This window comes from Cataglyphis hispanica, chromosome 3 (assembly GCF_021464435.1).
Source record: "Cataglyphis hispanica isolate Lineage 1 chromosome 3, ULB_Chis1_1.0, whole genome shotgun sequence".
Classification (NCBI taxonomy): domain Eukaryota; kingdom Metazoa; phylum Arthropoda; class Insecta; order Hymenoptera; family Formicidae; genus Cataglyphis; species Cataglyphis hispanica.
The window spans coordinates 12,434,633-12,460,159 of NC_065956.1; the positions used below are offsets into that span (position 1 = coordinate 12,434,633).

Consider the following 25,527-nt stretch of genomic DNA (forward strand, 5'->3'; position numbering starts at 1 on the left):
AACTAGACAATTAGATAGATAGAAATTTTGAATCTGAAATGAAATTTATGTTTTATATTTTATGTTGTATATTCAGAGAAATGAAATCCGGTCTCTCTTTTCTTTTGACGATTAAGTCTTCAGTTTTTTTTTTTTTCAAGAGTGACGAAAAAGGCAGCAAAATTCAGAGCAGTTCTTGGCACTCGTGACAACTTTCCAATGAGATACTTTATTATCATTTTGTCGTACACTTTCCCTTCGCGTGAAACTTACAATTAGCGCGACGATACTTATTTTGAATGTATTGAATATAGAAGTAAAATTATGAAAAATATAGAATTTCAGAGATTACAAGAGAGAATCAAGCAGAAAATTTATTTATTTGTTATTTGACGATAAATGATGATTTGTGCCTAGTCATAAAATTTACTATACATTTCGTTGAACGCCTCTCAAGTGATTTGGTCGGTGGAAAATTATTTATAAACGAGCGTTTTTTCTTCGCCATCTATATTGCGCCATAAATCTTATTACTATCTATTTGCTTGAACCTCCACTTGATTTTCTTGCAAAAAATTTCCTCGTAAAAGGCATCAAGTCGCGAGAAAATTTTCTGATGTAAAAAACGCACATAGAAAAGAAGTTACGTCGAGAAAAAATTTTAATCCTTTGAATGTCGTAAATGATAAAATAAAAATATTAAGAGATACAAAAAATAGTAAGCAAGAGTTTTAACAATACTTTCAAGGACTGATAAAATTTCGTTAAAAATTATTAATTGTAAGATATTAATAAAATTTATTTGTGGTTTCAATGAAAAAAAATTCGCGCTCTCTTCTACCTACTAAACCCTCAAAGTCTTGAAGTTCGCAATGCGGATTTATTACGTGGGATCACGTTCCATATTCAAGAGCACCGCGAACGACTCTCGCAATTAGAATCGAGAGACTCGTTAGAAGAGATCCTTGGTAACGACGTCTCTCCTATTTCATAGGAGTGAATGTGAGAGCCGTTCGCAGAACTAATATCCGCAAGGCCAACCACCGCCGATAAAAATACTTAGGATAACGCACCCTGTTCGCTCGATTTCAATCTCGAACGCTCCGGGCTCGTGTTGCCGGTTAATCCTGTGATAGGACCAAAATTCCCAAACGTCCACAACACTCGTGGGCATCATCGACGAAAATATTTAAAAGCTGATTTCATTCAAAGACATTTAATAAAGTTGTGTCCGTCCGATCGCTTAGAGAATCGGAATGGAATTCAAAAACAAGGTTTCTAATATTGTTATATTAAATTTTATTTTAATTTTTTTAAAGCTTACAACATTGCACGCGATTTATGCCGATAACAATCGGAAAAGCATAGATTGCGAAATGCTGCACAGTAACGGTGTTTTTTGGTGACACAGTCAGAGAAACGTAGGTAGGTCTCGCCTAGATCGCTGATACTGGATCGACAGTATCGGACCAACGCGGATACTTGTATAAGGTACACTGAGCACCATAACCCGCGCAAACCCGTTAGGCGGTTTATAACATATAAAGCGTAAGTGATGTTTTCAATGTGTTTCCGTAAATTTGCGCAAGCACCGGTAATCTCTTATGATTAATTAAAATTATTATTGATAACATCTACAAATTATTCAAGCCATTAAATTTGTATTTTTACATAGTTTTACATAATGAGTGCTATTTTATAATAACGCAAAGATCTCTTACACAGACAATCATAACTTTTCTCTCTTTGGAATCTTTTCATATATTTATACGCATATATCTTTGTAAATAAATGGCAAACTTTATTTCATACGTTTCATTCACTCATTCAATGTTGAAGATCAGCTTTTTAATTTTGCATTCGTTACTTCGTGCACATTTTTAATTGCACGGAAAGAGAACTGGTTACGCATCGGCTCGTTTCTGCCGAGCCTAGCGTTACACAAGTGTGTACGGGTAGATGTCCTGTTAATGGAAAACGCCGCATTATCTCGAGGTGAACGCGGAAGAACAGGTGTTACAAAAGAAATTATCACGTGCACGCGCGCCGTTTCCGTGTTACGAGTAGAGTAGATTCACTGTCTAGCTGTCGTTGATCGTTAGTTATACGTCAACGGGTGTAATGAATAAATTAAGACCGACGTTGAATTGAGGCTATGCGAATCCTAATAAAACACGGGATACAACGTTATTTCGCGATAAGTATAATTATTTATTGCTTTAATAAAACGGTCGTTCACACTTTGCACGTGTCGGGTAATAAACATTCTATAAAATTACACTTTATAATATTTTATACCGCTATTTTCTTATAAATATATAACCGTACTCTATTGGACCAGAACTCACCCTCGGATCGTGTCTGAACCGCGATAGTCAGCAGAAGCGTCACTAGCAGAAGTAATTTCGTAAACCAAAGCCTCCACATGTCGTCGCCCATCTGTTTGAAGTCCCTCGAAATGACAGCACTTTGAACTAGTTCAAAGTTAGGAAAAAAAAGTCATGCACTCTCACGTGAACCAATCCCGCGAGTATCGGTGCTAACTTGTCCGTTACATGGGCACCAAAAATGACAGTTTCGGCGAGCACCTCGCGATCACTTTTCGCGGTCTTCGACAGAGTACGATTCCCGAAAGAAATATTCAAAGCCGAAAAACGTAAAAAAAAATGAATAAAAAAAAGAGAAGTGAGAGAAACGTGATTGATCGCGACTGACAACTCTGCGTGCTATCGATCGTTAAACGATAGGATAAAAATTACACCTGATTATCGAATGGAAAGAAGTTTACGAGAGCTCCGCGCGACAGAGCAGCCGACCGATTGACCTTTCTCCGGGTGCGTAACTTTGTCTGTGTCCCGGTGAGGACTGAAGGGGAACCAAGGCCCGCCGCCGGGTGTTGGGGAACCGGAGAAAGGTGTATCAAGAGAGAGAAGCCAGAGGCGAAGCGGATAGGACCCCTCTTCGCCATTCTCTCCCTACCCTTTCGACTCCTTTTCCCCGCTTCTTCTTCTTCGTCTTTTTCATCTTCTGGATGCTCTCGGTCGGCCACGGTATCGGGACACGCGGCGCCTTGGAGAGCTTCCTCGACCGACTCTTTGGCCAGCCCGGGTCTGGTTTGTGTCATCCATTTGTGGTAAAACTTCGCGGACTCATTCTCTAATCCTTTTAATCCATCCAAGTCGCCGTAAAATAATAGAATGACAATATTATAAAAGCAATATCGTCAAAGGTACGATATATTAGAAACATCTAGCATATACTTACTTTTATAAATTACAAAAAAAAACCATAACGCTGCTGGTAGGTCAAGGTAGGTCCGGTATATTTCTTTTCTTGGCCTTGTATGGCTCGTGCTACCGATCGATGTGACGGTATCCGTTAACTGTCGCAGCTAAATCGGGCAGCTGGTAGCGCGCACTGTTACGAAAAACTTCAGGACGATATAAAAGTGCGAAGGGTCTAATAGCAATCTTCTTCTTACGCCCTCAATCAAATGATGAAAATTTATGAAAATATATATAAAAAAAATATTATTGGATCTGACTGTGACACTTTCGAACCGCCGGTAAATTTAATTCATAAATTTAATCTGTTTATAATATTCTCAGCAGCCACTATTTGTGTTATATGTATTATCAATGGTGTGGGGGCTATGTCTTAATATTTATATTTTTGCAAAATTTTCTCATGGGCAAGAATGCGCGATCGGTCCTCGCTTCGAAAATGAAATTTACATATTCATGACTAGTGTCCTACTGAAAAATATACGACACTAGGACACTATGGCTACACTTATATTGCCCGGTATGCGGGACACCTGTTTATCGTGCTCTCAATGAACTCCGAAGGTTGGTGGGGTTAAAAGGAGAGGGAGAAGTACTGCTTTTCGAAGCGACTGTAGTCGAAGGCGCAAGGTAGGAGGTTCGCGTTATAGGTGCCGACCCGGGAGGACCTACATTCGCCAGCATAGTGAGGGATGCCGCGATCGCGGAGGACGCGGTGGACTCTCCTCTTTTCCTCTCTCTTTCTCTCTCCGGATCGAGAAGGCCCCGTCTCCTCAAGTATTCGTGTCGGTGCTGGCCGACTGACTTAATAAGTGATTTTCGAATTCCATCGCCGAGATTCTTCTAGAGAAATTATTGTTCGTTCATCTTTCCTCTTCTCATGCGTTGAAGTATCAGGAAAAAATCTTTTCTGTAAACAATCACGTCGTATATAAGTGGAGAATGAGAAATTAAGATGCGAAATTAAGATGTATATGATTTTTTTGTATCTGATTTCTCGCAAGCAGTGATATATATAAAAGAAATTGAAAGACGATGAAGAAGGAAAAGAACAAGAGAAATAATTCTTTTTTCTTTGATTACATTTGTCTTTTTTAAATTTATTCGATTTTTATAAGATATAATGTAGCAAAGGATGTTATCAATATTTTGAACAAAATAGATTTAATTTTATCTTTGTTCCTTTAGCATTATTATATTTCTTTTTTATCAAGGTGATTCTTCTAATAAAATAACATTTGATTTATATAGAAATTTAGATACCGCGCGAAAGAAAGAGATTATGCTGTAAATATTATGAGAAATTATCATTTATCACTAACCGATGAAACGTTTCAACAAAATAAATAGAAATATTTTATCATAAAAATGAAAACAGAATAATTTGCGATTTGTTATACGTAATTTTCAGAATGCTTCAGAATTTTTTTATCATACTGTATGGATCGTACAAGTTTGTCGTAGAAATCGTAGATGAAATTTCCTGTAAAAAACCGGCCTATTAAAATCATTAATAATCGATCTATTGATTCCATTGCGCGACACGCATGTCGATTTCCTTCCTGTTTTCTCACCGGGAAGGGAGAAAAAACTTTTACTGCATTGCATGTCGGCGACAGCATATGTTATAACACCAATAAAGCCGTGCACCGTGTCCTCGTCGAACGCGGAACAATCCAATCAGCTAATTACGCATAATTGTAGAATCGAAAGGCTCGTTTTTTGTGCGACATGGAAAAAAAGTAGTCGTTGATTAAACATACAGATCGAACGTCGAAAAAAACATAATCAGTTTAATCAGTTTGTTTTTATTGAATATGTAAAATCAAATTTCGTTCAGAGACATGCACGTTTCATAAAAGCCACAGGAACTAATAATTATATTATCTGAAATATACGAGTCAAATTTCCAATTTTTATAAATATGGAGAAAGTTGTTGCCGATATCTCAAAAATAACGAATTATTTAGCTATGTTACTAATAAATTTTAATCGAAGATACAGCAGAAAATACATTCTTATACATTATAATCAGATATATTAATAGCTCTTGTCAAGTATACACTTTCCCCGAATTTTTACATTTTGAATCAATTTTTTTCTTTAAAACAATATTTATTATTATGTGATAAACATAAACGATTAAAAATGTAAAAGTTTTTTTCAAATAAATAAATAATAAAATCATTCAGTTAATTTCTCGTGCGGTATATTTTGGTAAAATTCCAGTTTTTTGTAAAATTTGTAAAGATACATGTTAAACTTTGGAAAGTTACAAAAAATTATATTTTCTTCGATACTTTTTGCTGAAAAAAAAAAGAATCGAAATTCGGCCAAATAATCTACAGTTTAATGAAGAAAAAAAGGGTGCTCAATAAAAGATAGCCTGTATGTAAAATCTTACCGTTGAGCGAAATACATCGATTTCATTCAGGATGCGTCATCAATTATCGAATACCTTGACGTTACCTTGGTGTTCCAAATAGTATCAAGTTCCAAGGATGCCGAGGAAAATCGGATCGCAATTACGGGGCGTTATGATGGTTCCACCGTTAGACTTGGCTATGCACTATCACGGCGGCGACGTCGACTAATATTATGTTTACTGGCGTAAAACATCTGCCATTACTATCCACCGGCTATCGACTAGCCTTGCATAATCTCAATACGGTTATGTATACTGTTAGTTCGCGCAGATGTTCGTTCGCGAGACTACCCTTGGAGATCAGATGCAGTTTGCGGAGATGGCTAAAGGCAATTTAAGAAATCTCAGAGAAAGCATTTTGATCGCGCGAACATTCTTTCAAGGATTGTTCAAATTCAGAAATTCGAAATGTATTTCTGAAGAGACGTAGCACGATAAGTTTGGTATAAAATATATAATTTAGAAATCGTTTTTATATATAAATCCATAAACCTATGATTAATAATATTCGTAATTAATATTTAAAATTAATATTAATATATAAATTAATATAATAATTTAAAATTAATAAAATCTATGATTTGTTCAAAGTATGAGAGAGAGAGAGAGAGAGAGAGAAATAAAAACTTTAACTTGTTGAATCTCTTCTTCTCGATTACTACTTCGTGTACAGTTAGACCGATCAAGACGAAGATGGATTTATGTGCTCTCCAGTTATTAACCTTACGGTCAAGCGTGATTAGAAGATACGATGAGGTTGCATAGTGTACGATTAGCAATTTTAATTCATGCGCTCTCCCATGTGATCACCTTATAATATCGAAGTATTCGACACAGAATTGTCTCTCTAACGCAACATAACAGAAATAAGTTTTATGAAGATTGCGTGTAATATATAACATAATTGCATAATTATTTGCATGACGATGGTCTCGATTAATTAGCGAAAAGAAATGAAGCTTTTATACTTTGTTGGAAAATAAATGTATTAATTGAGAATCGATCATCTTTATACGAAGATTAAGCGGGACACAAGCTAACTTTCACTCTTTACTCACGTGATCGTCGCCCTTCTCTCTTTCCGCCAGAATGATCCGCGGTTGTCCAGTGAAATTTTTTGCGGCTGCAATTGCCATATCGTCGTAGCTGCGTGACGCACAGGAAGTGTTTGCTAGCTGGATTCCTACGATTTCTCGATGGGATCCATCTACAAAAATAATAGTCAAATATTTTGTAATCAATGTTGCTTGCCTTCGACAGATTTTCTATTCTCCTAATACATCTTCGTGTTCTTTGTAAAAGTACACACTGTAATTATCAGCTGTTCTATACGCTTGGTTGGGTTTGTATGTATTCAACGCATAAACCATCGCGTGATGGTACTTTATGACTGTACACTCACGAATCCTTCTACTTTCATCCACATGAATACTTCCGGAGTAATAAGATTAAAATAGACAGAAACATAGAACGAGAAAGTAGTAATATGTACGGAATATAGTAATAAGTACTATGTGCAGCGAATTATAATTAATTTTGAGATTAGAAAATAATATTCAAGAATTGATCTCTCTCTCTCTCTCTCTCTCTCTCTCTCTCTCTCTCCTCTCTCTCCTCTCTCTCTCTCTTCCTCTCTTTTTCTCCGCATGATTCCGCGCGATGACATGTGAGCATATCGTTGCAGAATATACGTAATATTTGACATTTGTCAAAATATTTGACAAATGTCAAAAATATTTTGACATTTTAAATCACACACAACACAACACACATACACACACAATACAATATACATGCATACCCACACATATGAGTTAATAGGCTTCGTGGTTGACTTGGTAAAAAAGAGACAGAAAACAATGTATCTGTCCTTTTCTGCTATCCGAAGTTAGCCGAAGCACCGAGTACATCGCGTGTAGATGTGTGATGTGTGGTATATACGTGGTTTTCGCTTGGTGCGTCATCCCCTCCACTACGATTGCTTGAGTCTCTCTCTATTCATTGCATTCTGCATCTGACATTTTGGAGTTGGAGAGAAAATGGTTAAACTGTGAGGTTATCACAGTATAGATTGAAAGAAAGGTTTACATAGTGTGACGTTTCTTTTATCTTGTAAATATTTAAATTGCTTATTTCAGTATGACTTATTTAAATCAGCCGGATTATGTGCGCTACGTATGCAATTGTGGTTCATTGAAACCTATATCCAAAATATATTTTTGCCGACATTGCTTGATGATACGATGTGGCTACTGTGTCTGTCAAGAGGTATGTCTCTTAAAATATATAAGTAAATTCGAACAAAAGAATGTATATATAATTGGATTTTTATTATATAAATATATTTTTCGATGTACAAAGCTCGTATATTCTCCATAAAAGTTTCTTCATTATTCAGGTTGATTCCCATTATTGCCCAAACTGTATGGAAAATTTACCTTCATCGGAAGTACGTCTTAAAAAGAACAAGTACGTTAGCATATTTAAAATTTTATGTACATTAGAAAGGTTATTATGATAATAATAATATGTTGACAGATGTTCTAATTGCTTCGATTGTCCTTGTTGCTTTCAAACATTATCTACAAGAGCAGGACTAGCTACAACTGTAAAAACAACAGCAACAGAAGGAGAAGAAAATAAAGATGTTAAAGCTACTCCTAAAAAAGTATATTATCTATTTTGTTCATTGTGTCGATGGAGTTCTCGAGATGCAGGCATACCTGACCAATCTGTTGGTAAGAAAAATTTAATGTAATGTTATATATTTACATAATTTTAAAATTATATAATTTACAGAGCTTTATGATAAATTTTGAATAAGTTATTTGAAATGTTTCTAATTTTTACTTATAGCAACTGGAGGATGGCCTGAACAGGAAAATCCACATACAACACGCATTAATGCTCTCATTGATTATCATAAGATATTAGCTTCTATAGAAAAACAACAATGCGAGAGAAAGAAATTTCATCCAAAACGTTCTTTTATACCAGCTGTGAGTTTAACAAAAGCTAATTATACATTTGTTTAATGATATTTTTCTAACTATTGTTTGTCAATAGCAGACAATGTATAGTTTTACATCCGCATTGCTTCGTAAACGTATTGGGCGTCCCTTAAAACCACCAATGCAATCTCAATCGACTGCTCAACCAGTACCATCTGTTGCTACTGAAGAAATAGAAGAATTACCAGAAGATATATTTACAGAATCTTTAGATATAACTAAAGGTAAAAAAAACTTGCAATTTTTATAAAATGGTAGCATAAATACATAAAAATTTTACCCTAGATATATACATTTGTAGTTACAACATTGGAACAAAGATTACAATACCCAGAAGTGCAAGCTGAGAAGATAAACGAGCTGCGTCCTCAGCACAGACAATTTTTAGTTAAGAGATCACAACGCTGTAGAGTGTGTGAACATAATGTCAGCAAATCAGATCTCTGTCCTCAATCTATAAAGTTCAAGATTTTACTAGCGGCATTGTAAGAATTATGTTAAGAGATTATTAGTGTCAATTATGGGATAATTTTGATTTATATCATACATCCATGTATACATAACAATCAAAGTATTGCATTTTTTTAGTTATCATATTCCAGAAGTAAAGATCGTTACTTGTGAACCACTTCGGTCGGGAAAATCAAGTGAACTGCTTTTAAAATTCTGCAACCCAACACAGCATCAGACTCAAATAACTATATTGCCATTAGATACCTCGTTGTCTACGTCATTTATTAAAGAAAAAGATAAACAGGAAGATGCACAGCAAGTAATGTCGAACTAAGATTTATCTATTATTACAACATATAGTACATCTTAATAAATGGATTTTTTTTATTGATAGGGAAGTGAATCTCCAAATTTATTGCCATCTGCTGTACGGCAGACGCCTGTAATAGAGGATCCTAAGCCAATAAAAGTCGTACCAAATGCAGATTTAATACTGCCTCACAGTGCATTGATCCTTCCGCCGAGAGATGATGCTGCTGAATATGATGATACCAGTGATAATCACAATTTTCAGGATGATCCAAAGTATGTGTGTGTGTGTGTGTGTATATATATATGTATGTATGTATGTATATGTATATAAAATATACATAATATAATAATTTAATATAATAATGAATAAATAAGTAGGAGTATTTTAAACACATGATATAAATTTTATTATTTACATAACTTTTCTTTTTAGACTCGTAGTATGGCGAAAAGGAAATAAAGCTGTGATTCGTTTACATGTAATTCCGCACGATGATAATGAAAATACTGATGAAAATAGCGAACCAGTTATAGTCGGATTTGTCATGCAACATGGATATGTGAATACTATTGCAGCATTAGAACATAAGTCACCACAAAAAGTGGACGTAAAGGTTAAATTGTATCTTAATGTTGGCCAATTAGTTAACAAAGCATAATTTTTTCATATATGATATCATATAAACGCTTTATATACTTTTATCAATAGTCAAATTATCATGATACCTAAATATTGATACTATATCGTAATATTTTACTATATTAAGCTTAATATATATATATTTCTTCTTTTTTGGTTTTTTAAATGGCCACGTCCGATCTGGATATATATATTTAATAATACAAAATCTATATATAATGTTAAATTAATTTTATACATTATTTTGTATAATTTCTGTAATCACATTCTAAGAAAATGCTTTATTAATCTGTATAATTGAATCTATGCTTTTATTTATTGTAGTGCAATGATAAAGAATATATAATAAATACTTTTTAAAATTTTAAAAGGTATACATACATGGCGTGTGTATGTATGTATGTAATGTACGTGTGTATGTGTATGTAATAGGAATTTAAAAAAAGCTACATGTTTCATAAATGCACCATTTCTCTTTAAATATTTATTGAAAGGTAATAAAAGAGATATACAAAGCCATAATTTATAGCCTACGTCCACGGCGACCACCTTTCCTTCGAGTAGAGTCTGAAGGAATAGGAGTGACATCTTCGATACGTCCAATTTTCATGCTTGAACGGGCTAAAGCACGCAAAGCAGATTGTGCACCAGGACCAGGGGTTTTTGTCTTATTGCCTCCCGTAGCTCTCAGTTTGATGTGCAGTGCTGTGATACCTAGCGATTTACACTTCTCTGCAACATCCTGCAAAGTATAAAATTATGTTTCATAGTTCAAATTTTATTTATTATTTCATGATTAAAATTGCTGCACATATAAAATCTCTGTTACATGAAACATATAATGTTATATAAATGTAATATATAAAATGTAATTTATAAATGTTCTCTTTTTTCTTTACTTAGAGAAGAGTGCACATAAACACATGTTCTCAATTATCAAAGAATTTGCTTTCCCACAAACATGAACGCTACTTAGATAAAATTTATTATCTAGGTGCTGCCTGAATGTGGATAATATAATATGAAATATTAATTGACATAACTTAAATACAGTAATTAAATCAAATAACACACCTGAGCTGCAAGCATAGCTGCATAAGGCGAGGCTTCATCACGATCTGCTTTTACCTTCATACCACCAGTAACTCTAGCAATTGTTTCCCTGCATGAATTGAAGACATGATATAAAATTGTATTTCTAGTCGCAAAGTATAATGAATATGATCTAACACGGTACAAACCTGCCCGATAAATCGGTGACGTGCACAAATGTATCATTAAAGCTGGCAAAGATGTGGGCCACTCCAAAAACTACCTCTCCTTCGCGAAGCTGTGGTCCAAGAGAAACTTGAACCTCTTCCTTCTGTACTTTTCCTCTTTTGGGCGGCATTTCTAAAGAAATTGCATGTATTCAATTATTAGTCAACTATTCAATTGTCTGTTTTGCTATTCCGTTTACTACGAAAATATTTGTATAAACAACCGAGATAGATTCTAAGTTTATCGTCATGTGCATAAACGAAAATATGCTATTAGTCTCGAAAATTCATCCGACTACATCCAAGCGTTTTGACAGATATAAATCAATTTCAAAGTTGCAACGTATTTATGAACATTTGTTTAATGAATTAAACTTAATATTTTTGCTAGATGAATATTTGCTATTAAATACCTGCAAATTATATTTACGTGAGCCTATAAACTCCCGTCAAATAGGGTTAACGCAGGAACCATAAAAGAACCTTTTTAGCATGAACGACACAATATATGTAGTAGCAATATGCATCATTTTTTGTCGGACAAAACGGAGTGCGCATGCGCAAAATAATGGAGCATTTAATTGCGTTTGATTTAACATCCAATCGTAAAGTGTTTGGTAGGAAGAAAGATATTAGTTAAAATCCCTAGTAATAAATAAATTCTTCTATTCGACATGAATTCCGTATCAAAAACGCAGTCTGAAATTCTGGATAAAGTAGATCTTTTTTTTTTTTACTATACTTAACACTCTAATTTAAAATTTCCTACCAAGAACGTATTTTTTTCTTTCAGGCATATTAAAAAAAAATATGCTTTTCATATTTTTTTTATGATATAAAAGAATCAAAAATGCAGAAAGTTTTTTTATTGGATTTTATATAAAATAATCATTTTTGCATACATATTTAGAAAAAAATATCTGTTCTCATATATATAGCTTATATATATAAAATAATATAAAATAATAATTATTTTTGAATACATATATAGAAAAAAAATATTTGTTCTCATATATATAGCTTCACTTATGTATATATAATTAATTAATCGGAATCATCTATAACAATACAGCGATCGCGAGTTGTTTGTTTTGATTGTGCACTTCTGGAAATCTTAAAAAAGTTATAAAATATAAATATATTCGTTATAAATAGACGCAATAATATAGTTCAATAATATATTACTACAATATATACCAGCATTTTTTCAATGGAAGTGTTTCTTTCATTAGCTTTTTTTCCACCTCGATTTCCTCTGGATCCTCTGCCACCTCTAGGATCTCTACCTCTACCTCTTCCTTTAGTCTTGGTTGAATTTGAATCATCATTGCTATCATCACTATCAGTTATAACTTCAACATTGCGAGACTGTTGTACACTTTTAACATTTATTTGTGTTGGATTGTTTAATGCCCTTTGAACCTGTAAAAATTAGTAAATAAAAATATAACCCATATATGTTATACAATGCAAATAAATATCTTATATAAATGTTATTACATTACTCTGCTCCTGTTGTTCTTCTGAAAGTCTTTTATCGCGGAAATTTATAATTTCTTTACGGATATCTTCCGGTTTCTCACTGTTTTGTGATTTTACATATTCAATAGTTCTTTTCATTTGATCGCTAGCAAATGAAAATATGACAATTTAGATATAGATAGAATATGGTTCATTCCGAAAATAAATTATCACTATATAATTACCTTACAATATTTTTAAAAGCATCTATGTCACCTGTATCAACATATCGATTTAGCGCTTCATTTAATGCTGTTACAGTCAATACTGTTAATTTATCTTTATTTTCTTCCATATCAAAATATTTCTTGATTCCTCCTGGTACTGTACTATTCCAATCCTGTCCTATCTGCAAAAAGAAAAAAATCTAATCAATGTTAAAATATGGAACAATCTATTCAGTATACAAAAATTAAAAGTATTTTTTTACATCTGTTTGGAATAATTCTGTAATATCATCCAAATCATCATTTTCATCATTAAAAGTACGTTTTGCTTTTTCTCCACTTTTTATTTTACGAAATATAATCATCTCCATTGGATTAGCAACTTCATCACAGTATTTTTGTGCCAAACTAAAAAAGTATACATTCTTTTCTTTAAAAATGCGAATAAAATAGAAAAATATAATAATACAATAAAGTTAATATAATGTTCTCAAACCTTAATGTATCAAATTGTTCATTATCATTATTATAAAATATTCTTAACCGAATTAAAGGTTGATTCGGTTGATTAGGATATCCTAGAATATTTCATTTTTAATATTAAGTAGTGAAAATATATATGAGATTCAACAAAGTGATTACCTGTGAGTTGCTCAGCAACTTTGGGTATAAGCTCATTTTCGATATATTGATCTACATAATGACTTATAGAGTCAGTTAATGAAATACAATCCTGTGCTTTTATGTCATGATCGCTAAGAATCATATTATCAAAGATATATGGTCGAACACTTTTTAATCTTAAACTTTTCATTTTAAAATTAGTCTTATTTACTTTCAAAAGACCCACGTGCTTAGGTTTTGATTCACCTTCGCACAAAGAGGTGGCAATAGAGCTTCCTAAAAGTTGCAAAATTAATTTACAATATTTTATATAATTTCTAAAATATTATATCACACAAATATGAGAAAAAAAAATATACAATTTTACCTGGTTGGGAAATGTAGTATCCACCTTCTACGTTAAATTCAGGGTTAATACGACATTCATGTTCATGACCCCAAATAATTAAATGGAGGGAGTTTTGTAATTTACCTTCTGGTATATAAGCGTGATCACTATGTTTGACACGATTCTGATGTAAAACAAATATGTTAAATGTTTCTATGTCTTTGGTACGTAACAGTTCCACCTGTTTTCATATAAAATTATCATTAATATTAAATGATATAATTGGATAAAGAGATATAATATACATTTATAGTAAACGTACTTTCTCATCTCTATATAATCTAGATAATCTCTGATCATTAATATAACTCAAACCATAAAGTGCAACATATGTATTACGTTTCTTTAGAATTAATGGGGGTATAACTACACGAGTAAGATCTGTCCATTTCCCAAAATAATTCACAAGTCCAGTTGCTGATAATACATCCATTGAGCCGACAGTACCAAAACCTAACAGATTGCAAAATATATCACATATAAATATTTGTCCTAAAGATATAATTTATATAAATAGAAATTAAATACAAATTATATACTTGGATCATCATGATTTCCATGAATAGTAAATATTGGCATTGAAACATTTAAATTTGGATCTTCATAGTTTACATGTTTTTGCGCACAGTGTCGAAATACCAATTCTGAATCACTCAAAAATTCCAGGTTGCATTCTCTGCATAAAATATGATATATGTATTCATAACATTATTTTGTAATATTTTATTAATTCTTCATCATTAATTCATTTCAAATATTACTAACCTAGTACCTAAGCAATATTTCCTTAGCAATTCTACACATTTAAGTAACGTAGTTTGCGTTGGTTTAGTGTCATGAAATAAATCTCCGCCCAACAAAATAAAATCAACTTCGTTATCTTTGCCATACTTCAATATTTCTTCGAATGTTATGAAACTGTCGTCGGAGTGTCCTCCTTTAGAAAAATAGATTAATAATGTTATATTAAATTACAAATTCATTTTTTATCAAGTTTTCTTAATTGATATTATTTTGATGCTGAAAATATGCGTCATAAAAACAAACCTCTCTTTTTACTGTAATCGAAACCAAGATGAATATCAGTAGCTACTAAAATTTTCATAGTATCTTCCGGATCTACATGTGTACTGGAAGATTCTGACATCTTTTATACTCGTTATTTGAATGACACCTAATAATTAATTAGCATTCTAATCTAACGCTTACGATCTTTATCAATCTTTACCTTTTCAGATAATAGAATAGTTCATAATGGCGCGAAATGCGACGGTGTCAAAAATAGAGAATTTGCGATTTAGGGAGTTTTCAGCAAGAAATATACTGCCACACGATTGGCTATCAAATAGAAAAATTTTACGGGACTTTAAAAATTCTCTATTCGATAGCCAATCTTGTGACATTATATCTAACTGTGTTTCTTGTTGGAAAGTTTCCTTGATTGTAATCAAGTTAATGGCCTCTGTATGACGTGTTTCTTTCGAGCACCTCTGTTTGCTAATTAATAAAGTAATAATTATATTCTCGACAGGAATATTTAATTGCAATCTTGAAAAAAAGAATTGTGAACTCTTTCATTGGAAATAAGGTAATTGCAATCACAATAACATTACTTAATCATAACGCTGATTAGTAAAACACATTTCTTTCTCTTATACATATAAATAGAGCCAATTTAAGAAATAGAAATTCGAAAATTCCACGTTACTGTTTAGAGAGCAGTATTCTCCTTGCTTGAACGTAAAGGGAAAAAAAGAGATTCATATCTTATCTGGTTTCTCTCTAAAGTTGAGAAATATATATTTATTATTTTTTTTAGGTCAATGAAAGATTCAAAAATTTAAACGCGGACAAAGAGAGCGAGCTGGAACGCGGGAATTTGTCGTCCGCGAAAATGACCGAGATTAGCCGAGGAGCGATCGTAATGAGCGGTGGTGAGAGAGAGTGGGGGAAGGGGAAAGCGGACAGCGCCATCTGTCGCTCAGTCGGCAGTCGCAGCAGCGAACGTGCGGGAGGTGGTGTACGCTCTCGCCATATTTGTTGTTGTCGTCGATGGGGTAGGCTAGCCCAGGAGTTTTCGTTACTCTTTGGCTGGCACAATCGCGGGTAACGGTGCGCGGACATTGGGCAAAACCGACGCCGCGAGATCCTGACGTGCGGTGACGTTGACGCGAGTTCCGCGGCCGGATCGACGACGCGCGCGGATCCACGGCACGCGCGGCGATGCCTCGAATGTAACAGAGAGAGAGAAACCATCGATGGGGCACTTGACGGCTCCTCAGCTGTCCTACCTACCTACTCGAACGCGCCGTCGCTGTGTGCGTATATGTTTGTGTTTCGTCGCTCGCTCCACAACAGCGATTACGTACAGCTTGCTCGATGACGTTTGTAGACGCGGTGCTGATAAGAAGCGGGGTGTGAGGCGGTGCATCGCCTGGTGACGGACATTCGGACGCATTCGCATCCGGGGGTGGAGGTAAGCGAAAAGGGTTGGAGCCGCGCGCGAGCGCACTCCCGATGTGTGTGTGTGTGTGTGTGTGTGTGTGTGTGTGTGTGAGTGTGTGTACGTATGTTGTGTGTACAAAAGAGCGCGCGTGTGCGTCCGCGCGTTTCTATAAATATACTTGTATGGGGAGAGTCGCGCGTGAGTTTCTCGCGGGATGGTAGGCGTAAGAAAGAGAGAGAGGAGGCGGGTGCGAGGGGGGAGCGAGACGGAGGGGTTGCACGGTGTTGGGGTCGTTGCACGTTCTTGGCGCGGGTCTGTCGACCTGCCAAGGTCCTTGCGGTTCATCGCTTCGTCGCGTCATCGATATATCGCGTCTGTATCTTTCTCTCTCTCTCTCTCTCTCTCTCTCTTTCTTTCGTTCGAATTGTAGATGTTGTATCATTTTAATCTAACGATTCGCCTTTTGACATATGTTCGGCATCGCGTGTCGTTCTCGTCTCGCGTTCCTTGCGACTCGCACGAGTCGGCGACGAGTAGTATTCGCGCGTAACGAGAGGCTCGCGAGTTCCGTGGGTGAAAAATCAATACGTATCTATGAGGTAACGTGAATCAGCTGTTCCCGCTTTGCTTTTGCTCGAGACGCGCGGCGAGATGCGCTCCGCGAAACGTTTATACGGCGTCCCGTATGTGCGCGCGCACACACTGAACGATAGCGATAGCGATCGCGAGCGAAGCTTTCGCGAAAAACTTGTTGATTTCCGTGACCTTATTTTTCAACTATACTTTAAATCGGGCTATATAACGTATGATCATCGCGGTATCATTGGCCTTTGTATTTCAATGCCTTTGCCACTTCGAACAACCGATCAGCTGTTTTCGTAAGTAATACTTTTTATCTTTGTCGGGAACATAGATTTTATTTTAATCTTACAATTACAATTTATTTTAATCTTACAAAGTTTTTATTATATTTTTTTTTATTTACATATATTAAGTATAAAGCCAATGGACTATTTAATTTTTATATTATATCACCGGAAATATGTACTTTATAATCGACTCTTCTCTTACGCTTCTATTCCGATTTTGTTCGTGATTTAAAAGAAATAACCAACATTCACGATTACTTTTAAATGATATCGAAGCAACGTTTTCAAAACTAATTTTCTGTTGTTTCGAGAAACATTATCATTATAATCGATGTTACATATATCTCCCTTGTGGCAGAAATCATTTCGGAAAATCTCGGAAAAATATTGTACATATGTAATATAAGTAAGATTATTTCATAAACATCCGCGCGTGTCGGTTATCGAGTTGAATTCGAAAGGAACGTCGATGAAAGTTTTTTTCGCGAACGAGACCTTCCTGGCACCGTCGCGTTGAAATTGTAATCAGGCGGAGACGAGGAGTAAAAGAGCGATGACGATATATCGAAATGTGGCTGTTTTTCGGGTGCAGCCTTCCCCGGAGCACGGCGGTGGTGGAGCCTATCCCGCTAAGTGATCGCACAGGAGAGACTCGTCGTGGCGGAGACCGTTGTGGCAGGTGACCGTCGAGGACGCGCTCGTGGTGTGGTGATCGCGTGTGCTGATTCGCACGGCAATTAAAACTGGCGGGCAACCTGGCTCGGTCTTCCGGCAGCGGCGGCGGCGGCGGAGGCGGCGGCGGACGAACCGGCGGCGGTAGAACCGGAGGTAGTGGTGGTAACAACGGCGGTGCCGCCGGCGGTGGCGCGGCTTCGAGGAACGCGGGGACGGCCGCCGCCGAACCCGGAATCGTCGCGGACGAGGCCGCCGGGCCGGCCGGTGGGCATTTAATTGAGTGGGAAGAGAACGACCGTTTCTCCTTCGATGACTCGGACCGCTTCGAGGAGGATTCCCTGTGCAGTTTTAGCAGCGAGCCCGAATCCCTTTGTAATAATTGGCGAGGATGGAGACGGCCCACGGCCACGTTCGGGCTTTCCAAGAAGTTCTGCGAAGGTGAGTCGCCTCTTATCTTTTTCTCCTAATTGACCGTTTAACTGTCCAATTATTTTCCATTTTTGGTATGTCAATTTCTAGGTTTTCTTTTCCTACTGATTTAAGTTAATTTTATAAAGGTTATAATGATTGAAAGTCGATATATATGTGTCTACAATAAAATTAATCTAATTATTTCGATCAAATATTTTAAAGATCAATTTATACAAATTTTTATTAACAAACCTAGCAATAATGCAATAATACAATATCAAATAAAAATATATTAAAATTATCAAATCATCAAAAGTAATGTTTTCAAATATGAAACAAATACTACGATCAATAAAAAAAAACAATTTTTTTCATATGTTTATATATCTTTTTATCTTCTACTTATATTTTCAATATTATTATTTTCAATTTGAACGTCACTACATATAAATATATGTATGTACATGGATGTTTACAATGTTCGTAAGTTTCGAAAATTTAAAAAATAAAATAATTACCTTGACCAATATTTATAATAAGTTTAAGATAATAATGTTTACTCGGATGATATAGTCGGATGAGTAATATGATAGATATTTATTTTTGAAATAATTTTCTCAAAACATTTTCGAATTTAGACTTATTAATCGATAGTCATATATATAATTGCAATCGGTCTGTCCCTAAAAGTGAATTTCAATAAAAGTTTGGAAACTTTTTGGACAGACTGTGTATATGTATGTACATTTTCCGCTTGGACGAACAAGTGAAAAATATCTAAAACATGTAGTTACGATGTAGTTACTTTTCATTTTCCATGTCTTCACGTATACTCACGACAGATTTCATTTCGTTTTCTATCCTCGTAGCCGCGATTGGCTCATGTTTTATTTTTCTTTTCGGTCCTTGCTCCATGCTGGAACGATCAAGGCCGAGAATAAGACCAAATCGAAACGAGAAAGAGTAGGAAGGCGAGGGAGAGAGTAAACGAAAGTTATTACTCGCTCTCGATCAAGCGCGCAGTCACTCGATTTCTGCTTCGAGATTTTGTGCACGTTGCGTTCTGCATTAACTGAATAATCCTGACAGATGCGAATATCTTTCGGAAAATGCCCTCATGGATGAGCTTGGAATCGCATTTAAATATCGAGTTTTATCTTAACGATATATATATATATATATATATATATATATATATATATATATATATATTTAAAAGATTTTTCAGTCTCTCGAGATACACAACTTTACGTAGATTTATATATTTGTCGCATTGTGTATTCGGGTTTATTTTATAAATATTTTTCAAGTTTACGGATGAATTAATGCAATAAAATCGATACGTCCGAGATGAAAGTATTCGAATCCACTTTCTCATATGATTGTACACATCGCACGTAATATGGAAAGCGGTGGCACGGCTCCTGCGCTTACTTGAAATACTTGAGAAAAGGTTCTCTTTCTATATATTTCTTTTTGCGCGGTTTATTATTATCGATTATATAGACGCATTCACAATATATATATATATAAAATTTTATATAAAAATATACAACAAATAAAAGAGAATACGGTTATCTCTTTCTGCTTTTTATAATATATATGCATATATATATATATATAAATATATTTTCAAGTTTATTTCCGGATGAATATATATATATATATATATATATATATATATATATTCATTTACTAAGATAACCGTTTACATGAAAAAGATTTAAAATATGAAGTTGTGGTAGTATGGAAGTAGTGGACGTGTTATCGGTTAGTTGCAAATTTTAATAGCATCAGCCAGTACACCGTTAACGTAAATCGCAGTTTGAGATATCGATCACGTCTGTAATACCATAGTTTGAATTTCAATTAGACTAATTCAGGATAAAGCTTAAGGCTGAATTTACAGTTCGCTTTCGGTGATTATCATCGCTAAATCATGGTGATATAAAAGCAAAAGAAAGCATTATATTTTCTTCTTCTGTCTCTCTTTCTCTCATTTAAAACTCTCAAAAGCTTTCGGTTTTTCCCATTTTGAAAAATAATATAATATTGAAATATAAATGGCGAAAGGAATAAGATTGGAAATTTGATCACACACATAATTTTGGGAAGGAGTTAACGCGAATCCAACTAGCGCGAATGCATGACAAGTAAGGGATCGATAAAATAGACTTTAGTGATTATTAGTGACTATTATTATTATTATTATTATTATTATTATTATTATTATTATTATTATTATTATTATTATTATTATTATTATTATTATTATTATTATTATTATTATTATTATTATTATTATTATTATTATTATTATTATTATTATTCGTGACTATTCTTAAATTTAAAAATTCTGCATTAAATAAGTGCATTGTCAATGATACCTTTTTTGCATATGCGTGAGAAAACGAATTGCTCGATATGCAAGATAGCTGGAGAAAAAAAATAAATATTTCGACTCGATAAAAATCTTTTTTTTCAACGATGACAAACATATATATATATATCGACTTTCCGTAAAAAGTAAAATTATTTGCGGACATATACAATCATGCAAATTACTTGCACAGTTTGCAAACAGTTTTCACAGTTTGTTTGCGCACCGAATGCATTAATGCAATTTTAACTTTGTCACACGAGCGTCCCGCGCTCGTTGTTCGTTCCCTTCGAGGATAAATGCAAATCTCCGTTGCTCTTTTCTACATTTCTCCGGGCACTAAAATTGTCAAACGATGGAAGGCATGAACAATTTCAACAGACTGCTTTGCGTGTTTATTTCTTTCTTTTTTGTTCGGTATAAAACTTCTTTCATAAAGTGGTATAGCTCTGGAGCGCGTATTTTGCAAAAACGTTTCAACGTTGACGACTAAAACTTTTCTTACAACGGGTGTTGTTACTCCTGTCGGTATTCAGAGGGAAATTATGGTCGTACCTTCATTAAGAATTAAACAGGATTTCTGGAAAGTTTAATAAAGACAGAACGCGCGATATTGAAAACTTTTATGAAACTTCCGTTATATTCGCTTTTAAAAGCAGAGACCGTTCATAAGAGGAGAACGCGACGATTGTTCTACAGATAAAACTTTTCACAAAAATTAAAAAGGCTAAATTAATGATATTTTTCTTGGATATATAAATATGTACATACATATACGTATGTATGTTTATATTTATGCATGTTGTGTGTTTATTTTGTACAGTTATTTTATATAGTGTTATTTAATTATTCTTCCTCTCTAACGAACTCGCTGTAAGCTATAAAGTTATTTGCATTTTTATTTACATTTTTATTTTTACCGACATTTGTGGAAATGAATTCATAATTCATTACATTGCGTAGATTATTTCTTTTTTTATTATTCAAGGGAGGATAAATGTCTTGCAAATAAGATATTCGCTAGTTCACTCGTTACTATCGTTAATCTCACTTCATCAACAATTTAACGAATTAACGTGGATAATCCTCAGACTCTCCTTTCGGAATTTCGGTGCTGGGTATAAATTTCCGTTAGATTGAATGCTTGGAGGCGCATTTTCAGAGAGCTGCGAGAGATGTACGATCACACACACACATATACGTTTCTAGATACATGTAGCATATAAGTTTCGTCTCTATGTACGGTTTTCACATGCGGGCGTTATATTCTATCCGTCATCCTCTGTTCAACGTTCTTGCTTCTTTATTTTCTTTTTTCGCTCACAATATTTCATGCTTGAATCGCGTCAATTGACAATACGTTTTGCGAAGAACATTTTTACGCTGCGTTACATGACGTTATATATCGAGTGTGCGCTCACGTACATAATTATATTTTTTTCGAATTTTTACCGACAGTGGAATATTGACAGTTATTCTAATCATTTTATTGCTATAAAAAATTTAATTTAAAATACATAATATAAAAAAAACACATTTTTATTTTGTTAAATGTAAGAAACATAATGTAACAAAAACGTGCTATTGCTTTCTAATTCTAAAATCTTGTTAACAAATTAGAGTAAGCATTATGTAACGACTTTGTGAAACTATGTTGCTACACGTAATTCGGTAGCCGATGATCTAAACATCGTCACTAAAATCTCAAACTTATCCCATTATGAGATTGCAAATTTGGTGGTGTTACATCGTGTAACGTACAATATTACACGGTAATCAGGTTCGGGTGGAGCAATATTCCTTGCATCCGAACGCATATTGATGTTGTTGCTCGAGATTGATTCCGCCGAATGAATTGCCGAGTACTTTTTAACGTTAAGAATGACGTATACATGCGCACAGTTATGTATAATATAAATCGCGCGCGTACATGCGTATCCCGTTCGAAGGACTCGGCTTGACAGTGATCGATGAGCGAATCAGCGTTCGTTTGTGTGCGCAAGCATTAGCATTGAAGTCATCGAGCGATTCGTATAACGAGATTGCACGTCGGGACGCAGGCGTGTATATGGGACTTGAATGCACGTATTTCTCGGTCTTACTTAAATATGCATATATATATATATATACATTGTTAAGTTTCGCGCGAGAACAAGCTCAAGATTTGTCCGTATCGGACGATTGTGTCTGCCTCTATTTTACACAGTGAGCCATCGTGACGTGTAATTAACAATGGGTGTAATTAAATAGAGTTTTGAAGGCGCGATTCTATTCTTTCTGGTCTGATTCGTTACATTCGACTCCGTATACGCGAATAAGGAGAAATTAAGTTGCGAAATATTACCAAATTACCTTAATTTGCTTCTCTCGAAACGTTGAGTAATCGATATATCATCGTATCTCGCGGGAGATGTATCGCAGAATGAGAGTATTACTGTTGATATATTGACGATTGACAAAATTGCCGTGCAGTAATATCGATCGGTGTGTATGTAGGAGCCCGCTTACAGAATTCTCGCAATGACGTAAAGTCTGCGCGCGTTTTCTCGCGAAAGCTACTGGCATATAAGTACTCACGTTACCTGCTACAGAACTAACGTAGAACAATGGAGCGCGTCTCCCCTACGTAATTATTGGGCTCGAGGGTGAGGGTCTTTCTCATATAATGTACGCTCAGACCAGGGGCGCGTAACTCCGATATTAATCCGTGTGAATTGCAACGATACCTCCTTGAGTCTAATCCAAATCTACAAAGAAACAAGCAGAGTAATATATCTTTAATATAGACATTTGCTCAACTTTATATTAAGATTGATTTTTTTCATTACATATATACAGTAGTAACAATATAAATTGATTGATTTAAGGAAACTGCGCTTTCGCATATATATATATATATATACAGGGTGTCCGACAATTCGCGCAACACCCTTTAAGGGTGTAAGGAAAGGTAAAGAGTGTTATTCTGAACAGAAAAGTCCTGTACCATTTTTTTCTATAACGCTTAATAAAAGAGTTATTATTGAGTAAAGTCTGGCCTATCATCGCCGATCTTCAGCCGGGCGCACGTCGGTGAACTGTCATAACATCTGAGCGCTCACGCACACTACCAGGCGCGCGACTCACCGACTGTGCGTCCAACTAAAGATCGGCGATGATTGGCCAGACTCAATAATAACTCTTTTATTGAGCGTTATAGAAAAAAATGATACAAGACTTTTCTGTTTAGAATAACACCCTCTACCTTTCCTTAAAGGGTGTTGCGCGAATTTTCGGACACGCTGTACATATATAGTAAAAGAAGAAGAAAAAAAAAATATATGATCGTTAACACAAGAGACTGATAGTAATGAAAGCACGTGCGGTTAATTAATTTGCACTTGAGTTATATGAATTATATCATGCAATGAGTTTTATTTATAGACTTGAACACACAAGAACAAATGGCAGAGAAATAAAATGCAAATACATGCAAATTTTATTAATTAAAATAGAATTTAACGATCTTCGCGACGTATAATTTGATCCTTTTTTATATCGTATGTCGCGCAGCCTCTAACATATTATTATTACTTGGGGGAGGGAGGGAGGAGGGGGGGATCCTGTGCACAAGGAGACGAGAATGTGCAGTTTGCCGCACACGTGAGTACATCCCCGTACTTATCCAGCTCGCGACCGCAATTACTGTTCCGGCAACAGATGCGCGCGTTCTCGTCCGTTGTTGCATGTTCTTGAATTGCGCTAAGTGTGTGTTCTTGAGGTATCGCGCGCGCTAGACGATCGTTCTTTGCCAAGATGTGTTCAATTTGTCGTAACATAGGGAAGATTTATTTCGGTAATATCGTGAGAATTTTTCAATCATCAAACACTGAATTCCGTGTACCAATAAAAGTTTACAGAGTTAACACAGAAGAGAACGTGTATACATAGACACTTATTGTTTGCTGAATAGATTTTTTTATTCCAGACTGTGATCCGCTCTAATAGCGAATGTTTTGTAAATGATAATTCGATAATAGCGTTAAAATTAATAAATTTTCGGACGTTTAATTTAATAAAAAATTTTATTTTTGTTATTATCGCTATTCTGCCGTTTCCCCCTCTAATAGCGCGTATCGATTTTTCCTTGTCCCGGGTCAGCGGCTTCGGGTCGACGTATTGCAAATGCGTTCGCCGTATGCGTATCGAGAGATATTGACATGTAGGAAATTGAAATAAATTATTTCTCGTTATGCGGTAGAACGCGCGTTGTAGATAACCGCGCTAATGGATCAATCGATCATTCACATATCAGGCGCATAACGATTGGGCGATTCACAAGAGTATCGAAATTAAATTTGCAATCTCGAATGTATCGTCAAAATGTTGTAAGCGCCAGTAACCTGGCGCATCTGTTGTAAATATCGCGCGGATGCAAGTCGCCATTTCGCATGTTTGTACATACATTAAGCGTAAGTATCTTAATGCTTGTCAGACACGCGTTTTCTCTACGGAGACTTATATTTAATTATAGAAACGTGGAGGCGACGATCTAGCGGTTTTCGGTTCTTTTATATTCTCTCATTTAATTGCGAGGCGAAGTTTTAGCAGGATAATCAAGAAAATGAGAAATTGGAATATCGCTACACAGAAATGTAAATGCAGAGGAGCAGACTACCGCCTGCTACGCGGAGATCGTCATCC

The 25,527-nt window shown here is 35.0% G+C and overlaps 5 protein-coding genes across 6 annotated transcripts in view; 2 read left to right on the plus strand and 3 right to left on the minus strand.

The window, feature by feature from the left end:
* The window catches only part of LOC126859213 (uncharacterized), a 68,272-nt gene extending 61,148 nt beyond the window's left edge, over positions 1-7,124 (minus strand). Inside the window, exons 1-3 of the mRNA XM_050610240.1 lie at positions 6,747-7,124; positions 3,244-4,173; positions 2,328-3,141 (exon numbers count right to left, since the gene is read on the minus strand). Coding sequence (XP_050466197.1) covers positions 2,328-2,418 — 91 coding nt within the window. The 5' untranslated portion in view covers positions 2,419-3,141; positions 3,244-4,173; positions 6,747-7,124. The remainder of the gene's footprint in view (positions 1-2,327; positions 3,142-3,243; positions 4,174-6,746) is intronic.
* A 453-nt stretch (positions 7,125-7,577) lies between these two features.
* Positions 7,578-10,401, plus strand: LOC126859255 (dynactin subunit 4). Of its 2 annotated transcripts, none has more exons than XM_050610341.1 (9): positions 7,578-7,956; positions 8,087-8,157; positions 8,227-8,426; positions 8,545-8,687; positions 8,755-8,923; positions 9,001-9,184; positions 9,288-9,471; positions 9,547-9,737; positions 9,898-10,401. In XM_050610341.1, exons 1-9 carry the CDS (start codon positions 7,828-7,830, stop codon positions 10,121-10,123), a joined length of 1,497 nt encoding a protein of 498 aa, XP_050466298.1. In that variant the 5' UTR covers positions 7,578-7,827; the 3' UTR covers positions 10,124-10,401. The 2 variants fall into 2 exon arrangements, with proteins under 2 accessions (XP_050466298.1, XP_050466300.1); XM_050610343.1 differs by having other exon boundaries at positions 8,758-8,923.
* A 174-nt stretch (positions 10,402-10,575) lies between these two features.
* Positions 10,576-11,898, minus strand: LOC126859307 (40S ribosomal protein S14a). The gene is made up of 4 exons (XM_050610443.1): positions 11,777-11,898; positions 11,346-11,496; positions 11,179-11,266; positions 10,576-10,846 (listed from the first exon to the last, which is right to left on the minus strand). Exons 2-4 carry the CDS (start codon positions 11,492-11,494, stop codon positions 10,628-10,630), a joined length of 456 nt encoding a protein of 151 aa, XP_050466400.1. The 5' UTR covers positions 11,495-11,496; positions 11,777-11,898; the 3' UTR covers positions 10,576-10,627.
* A 326-nt stretch (positions 11,899-12,224) lies between these two features.
* LOC126859245 (double-strand break repair protein MRE11) lies at positions 12,225-15,309 on the minus strand. Its single transcript, XM_050610327.1, has 12 exons — positions 15,111-15,309; positions 14,829-15,000; positions 14,603-14,739; positions 14,326-14,516; positions 14,043-14,244; positions 13,694-13,951; positions 13,548-13,629; positions 13,315-13,459; positions 13,070-13,233; positions 12,864-12,990; positions 12,561-12,785; positions 12,225-12,476 (listed from the first exon to the last, which is right to left on the minus strand). Exons 1-12 carry the CDS (start codon positions 15,208-15,210, stop codon positions 12,408-12,410), a joined length of 1,872 nt encoding a protein of 623 aa, XP_050466284.1. The 5' UTR covers positions 15,211-15,309; the 3' UTR covers positions 12,225-12,407.
* Positions 15,310-18,103: 2,794 nt separating this feature from the next.
* LOC126859452 (zinc finger SWIM domain-containing protein 8 homolog) overlaps positions 18,104-25,527 on the plus strand; it is a gene marked incomplete at its 5' end in the record, with an annotated part of 47,263 nt that continues 39,839 nt past the window's right edge. The window contains one exon of the mRNA XM_050610751.1: positions 18,104-18,491. Coding sequence (XP_050466708.1) covers positions 18,104-18,491 — 388 coding nt within the window. The remainder of the gene's footprint in view (positions 18,492-25,527) is intronic.

Coding starts and splice junctions, on each gene's coding strand:
- LOC126859245 (XM_050610327.1), bottom strand. CDS start 15,210: ATGTCAGAATCTTCCAGTACACATGTAGATCCGGAAGATACTATGAAA. Junction 14,740..14,828: donor AAATATTGCTTAGGTACTAG/GTTAGTAATATT, acceptor TATTTTATGCAG/AGAATGCAACCTGGAATTTT. Junction 13,460..13,547: donor GAACAATTTGATACATTAAG/GTTTGAGAACAT, acceptor ATACTTTTTTAG/TTTGGCACAAAAATACTGTG.
- LOC126859255 (XM_050610341.1), top strand. CDS start 7,828: ATGACTTATTTAAATCAGCCGGATTATGTGCGCTACGTATGCAATTGT. Junction 8,158..8,226: donor GTACGTCTTAAAAAGAACAA/GTACGTTAGCAT, acceptor ATATGTTGACAG/ATGTTCTAATTGCTTCGATT. Junction 8,427..8,544: donor CATACCTGACCAATCTGTTG/GTAAGAAAAATT, acceptor TTTTACTTATAG/CAACTGGAGGATGGCCTGAA.
- LOC126859307 (XM_050610443.1), bottom strand. CDS start 11,494: ATGCCGCCCAAAAGAGGAAAAGTACAGAAGGAAGAGGTTCAAGTTTCT. Junction 11,267..11,345: donor GTCACCGATTTATCGGGCAG/GTTTGTACCGTG, acceptor CAATTCATGCAG/GGAAACAATTGCTAGAGTTA. Junction 10,847..11,178: donor CAGCTATGCTTGCAGCTCAG/GTGTGTTATTTG, acceptor TATACTTTGCAG/GATGTTGCAGAGAAGTGTAA.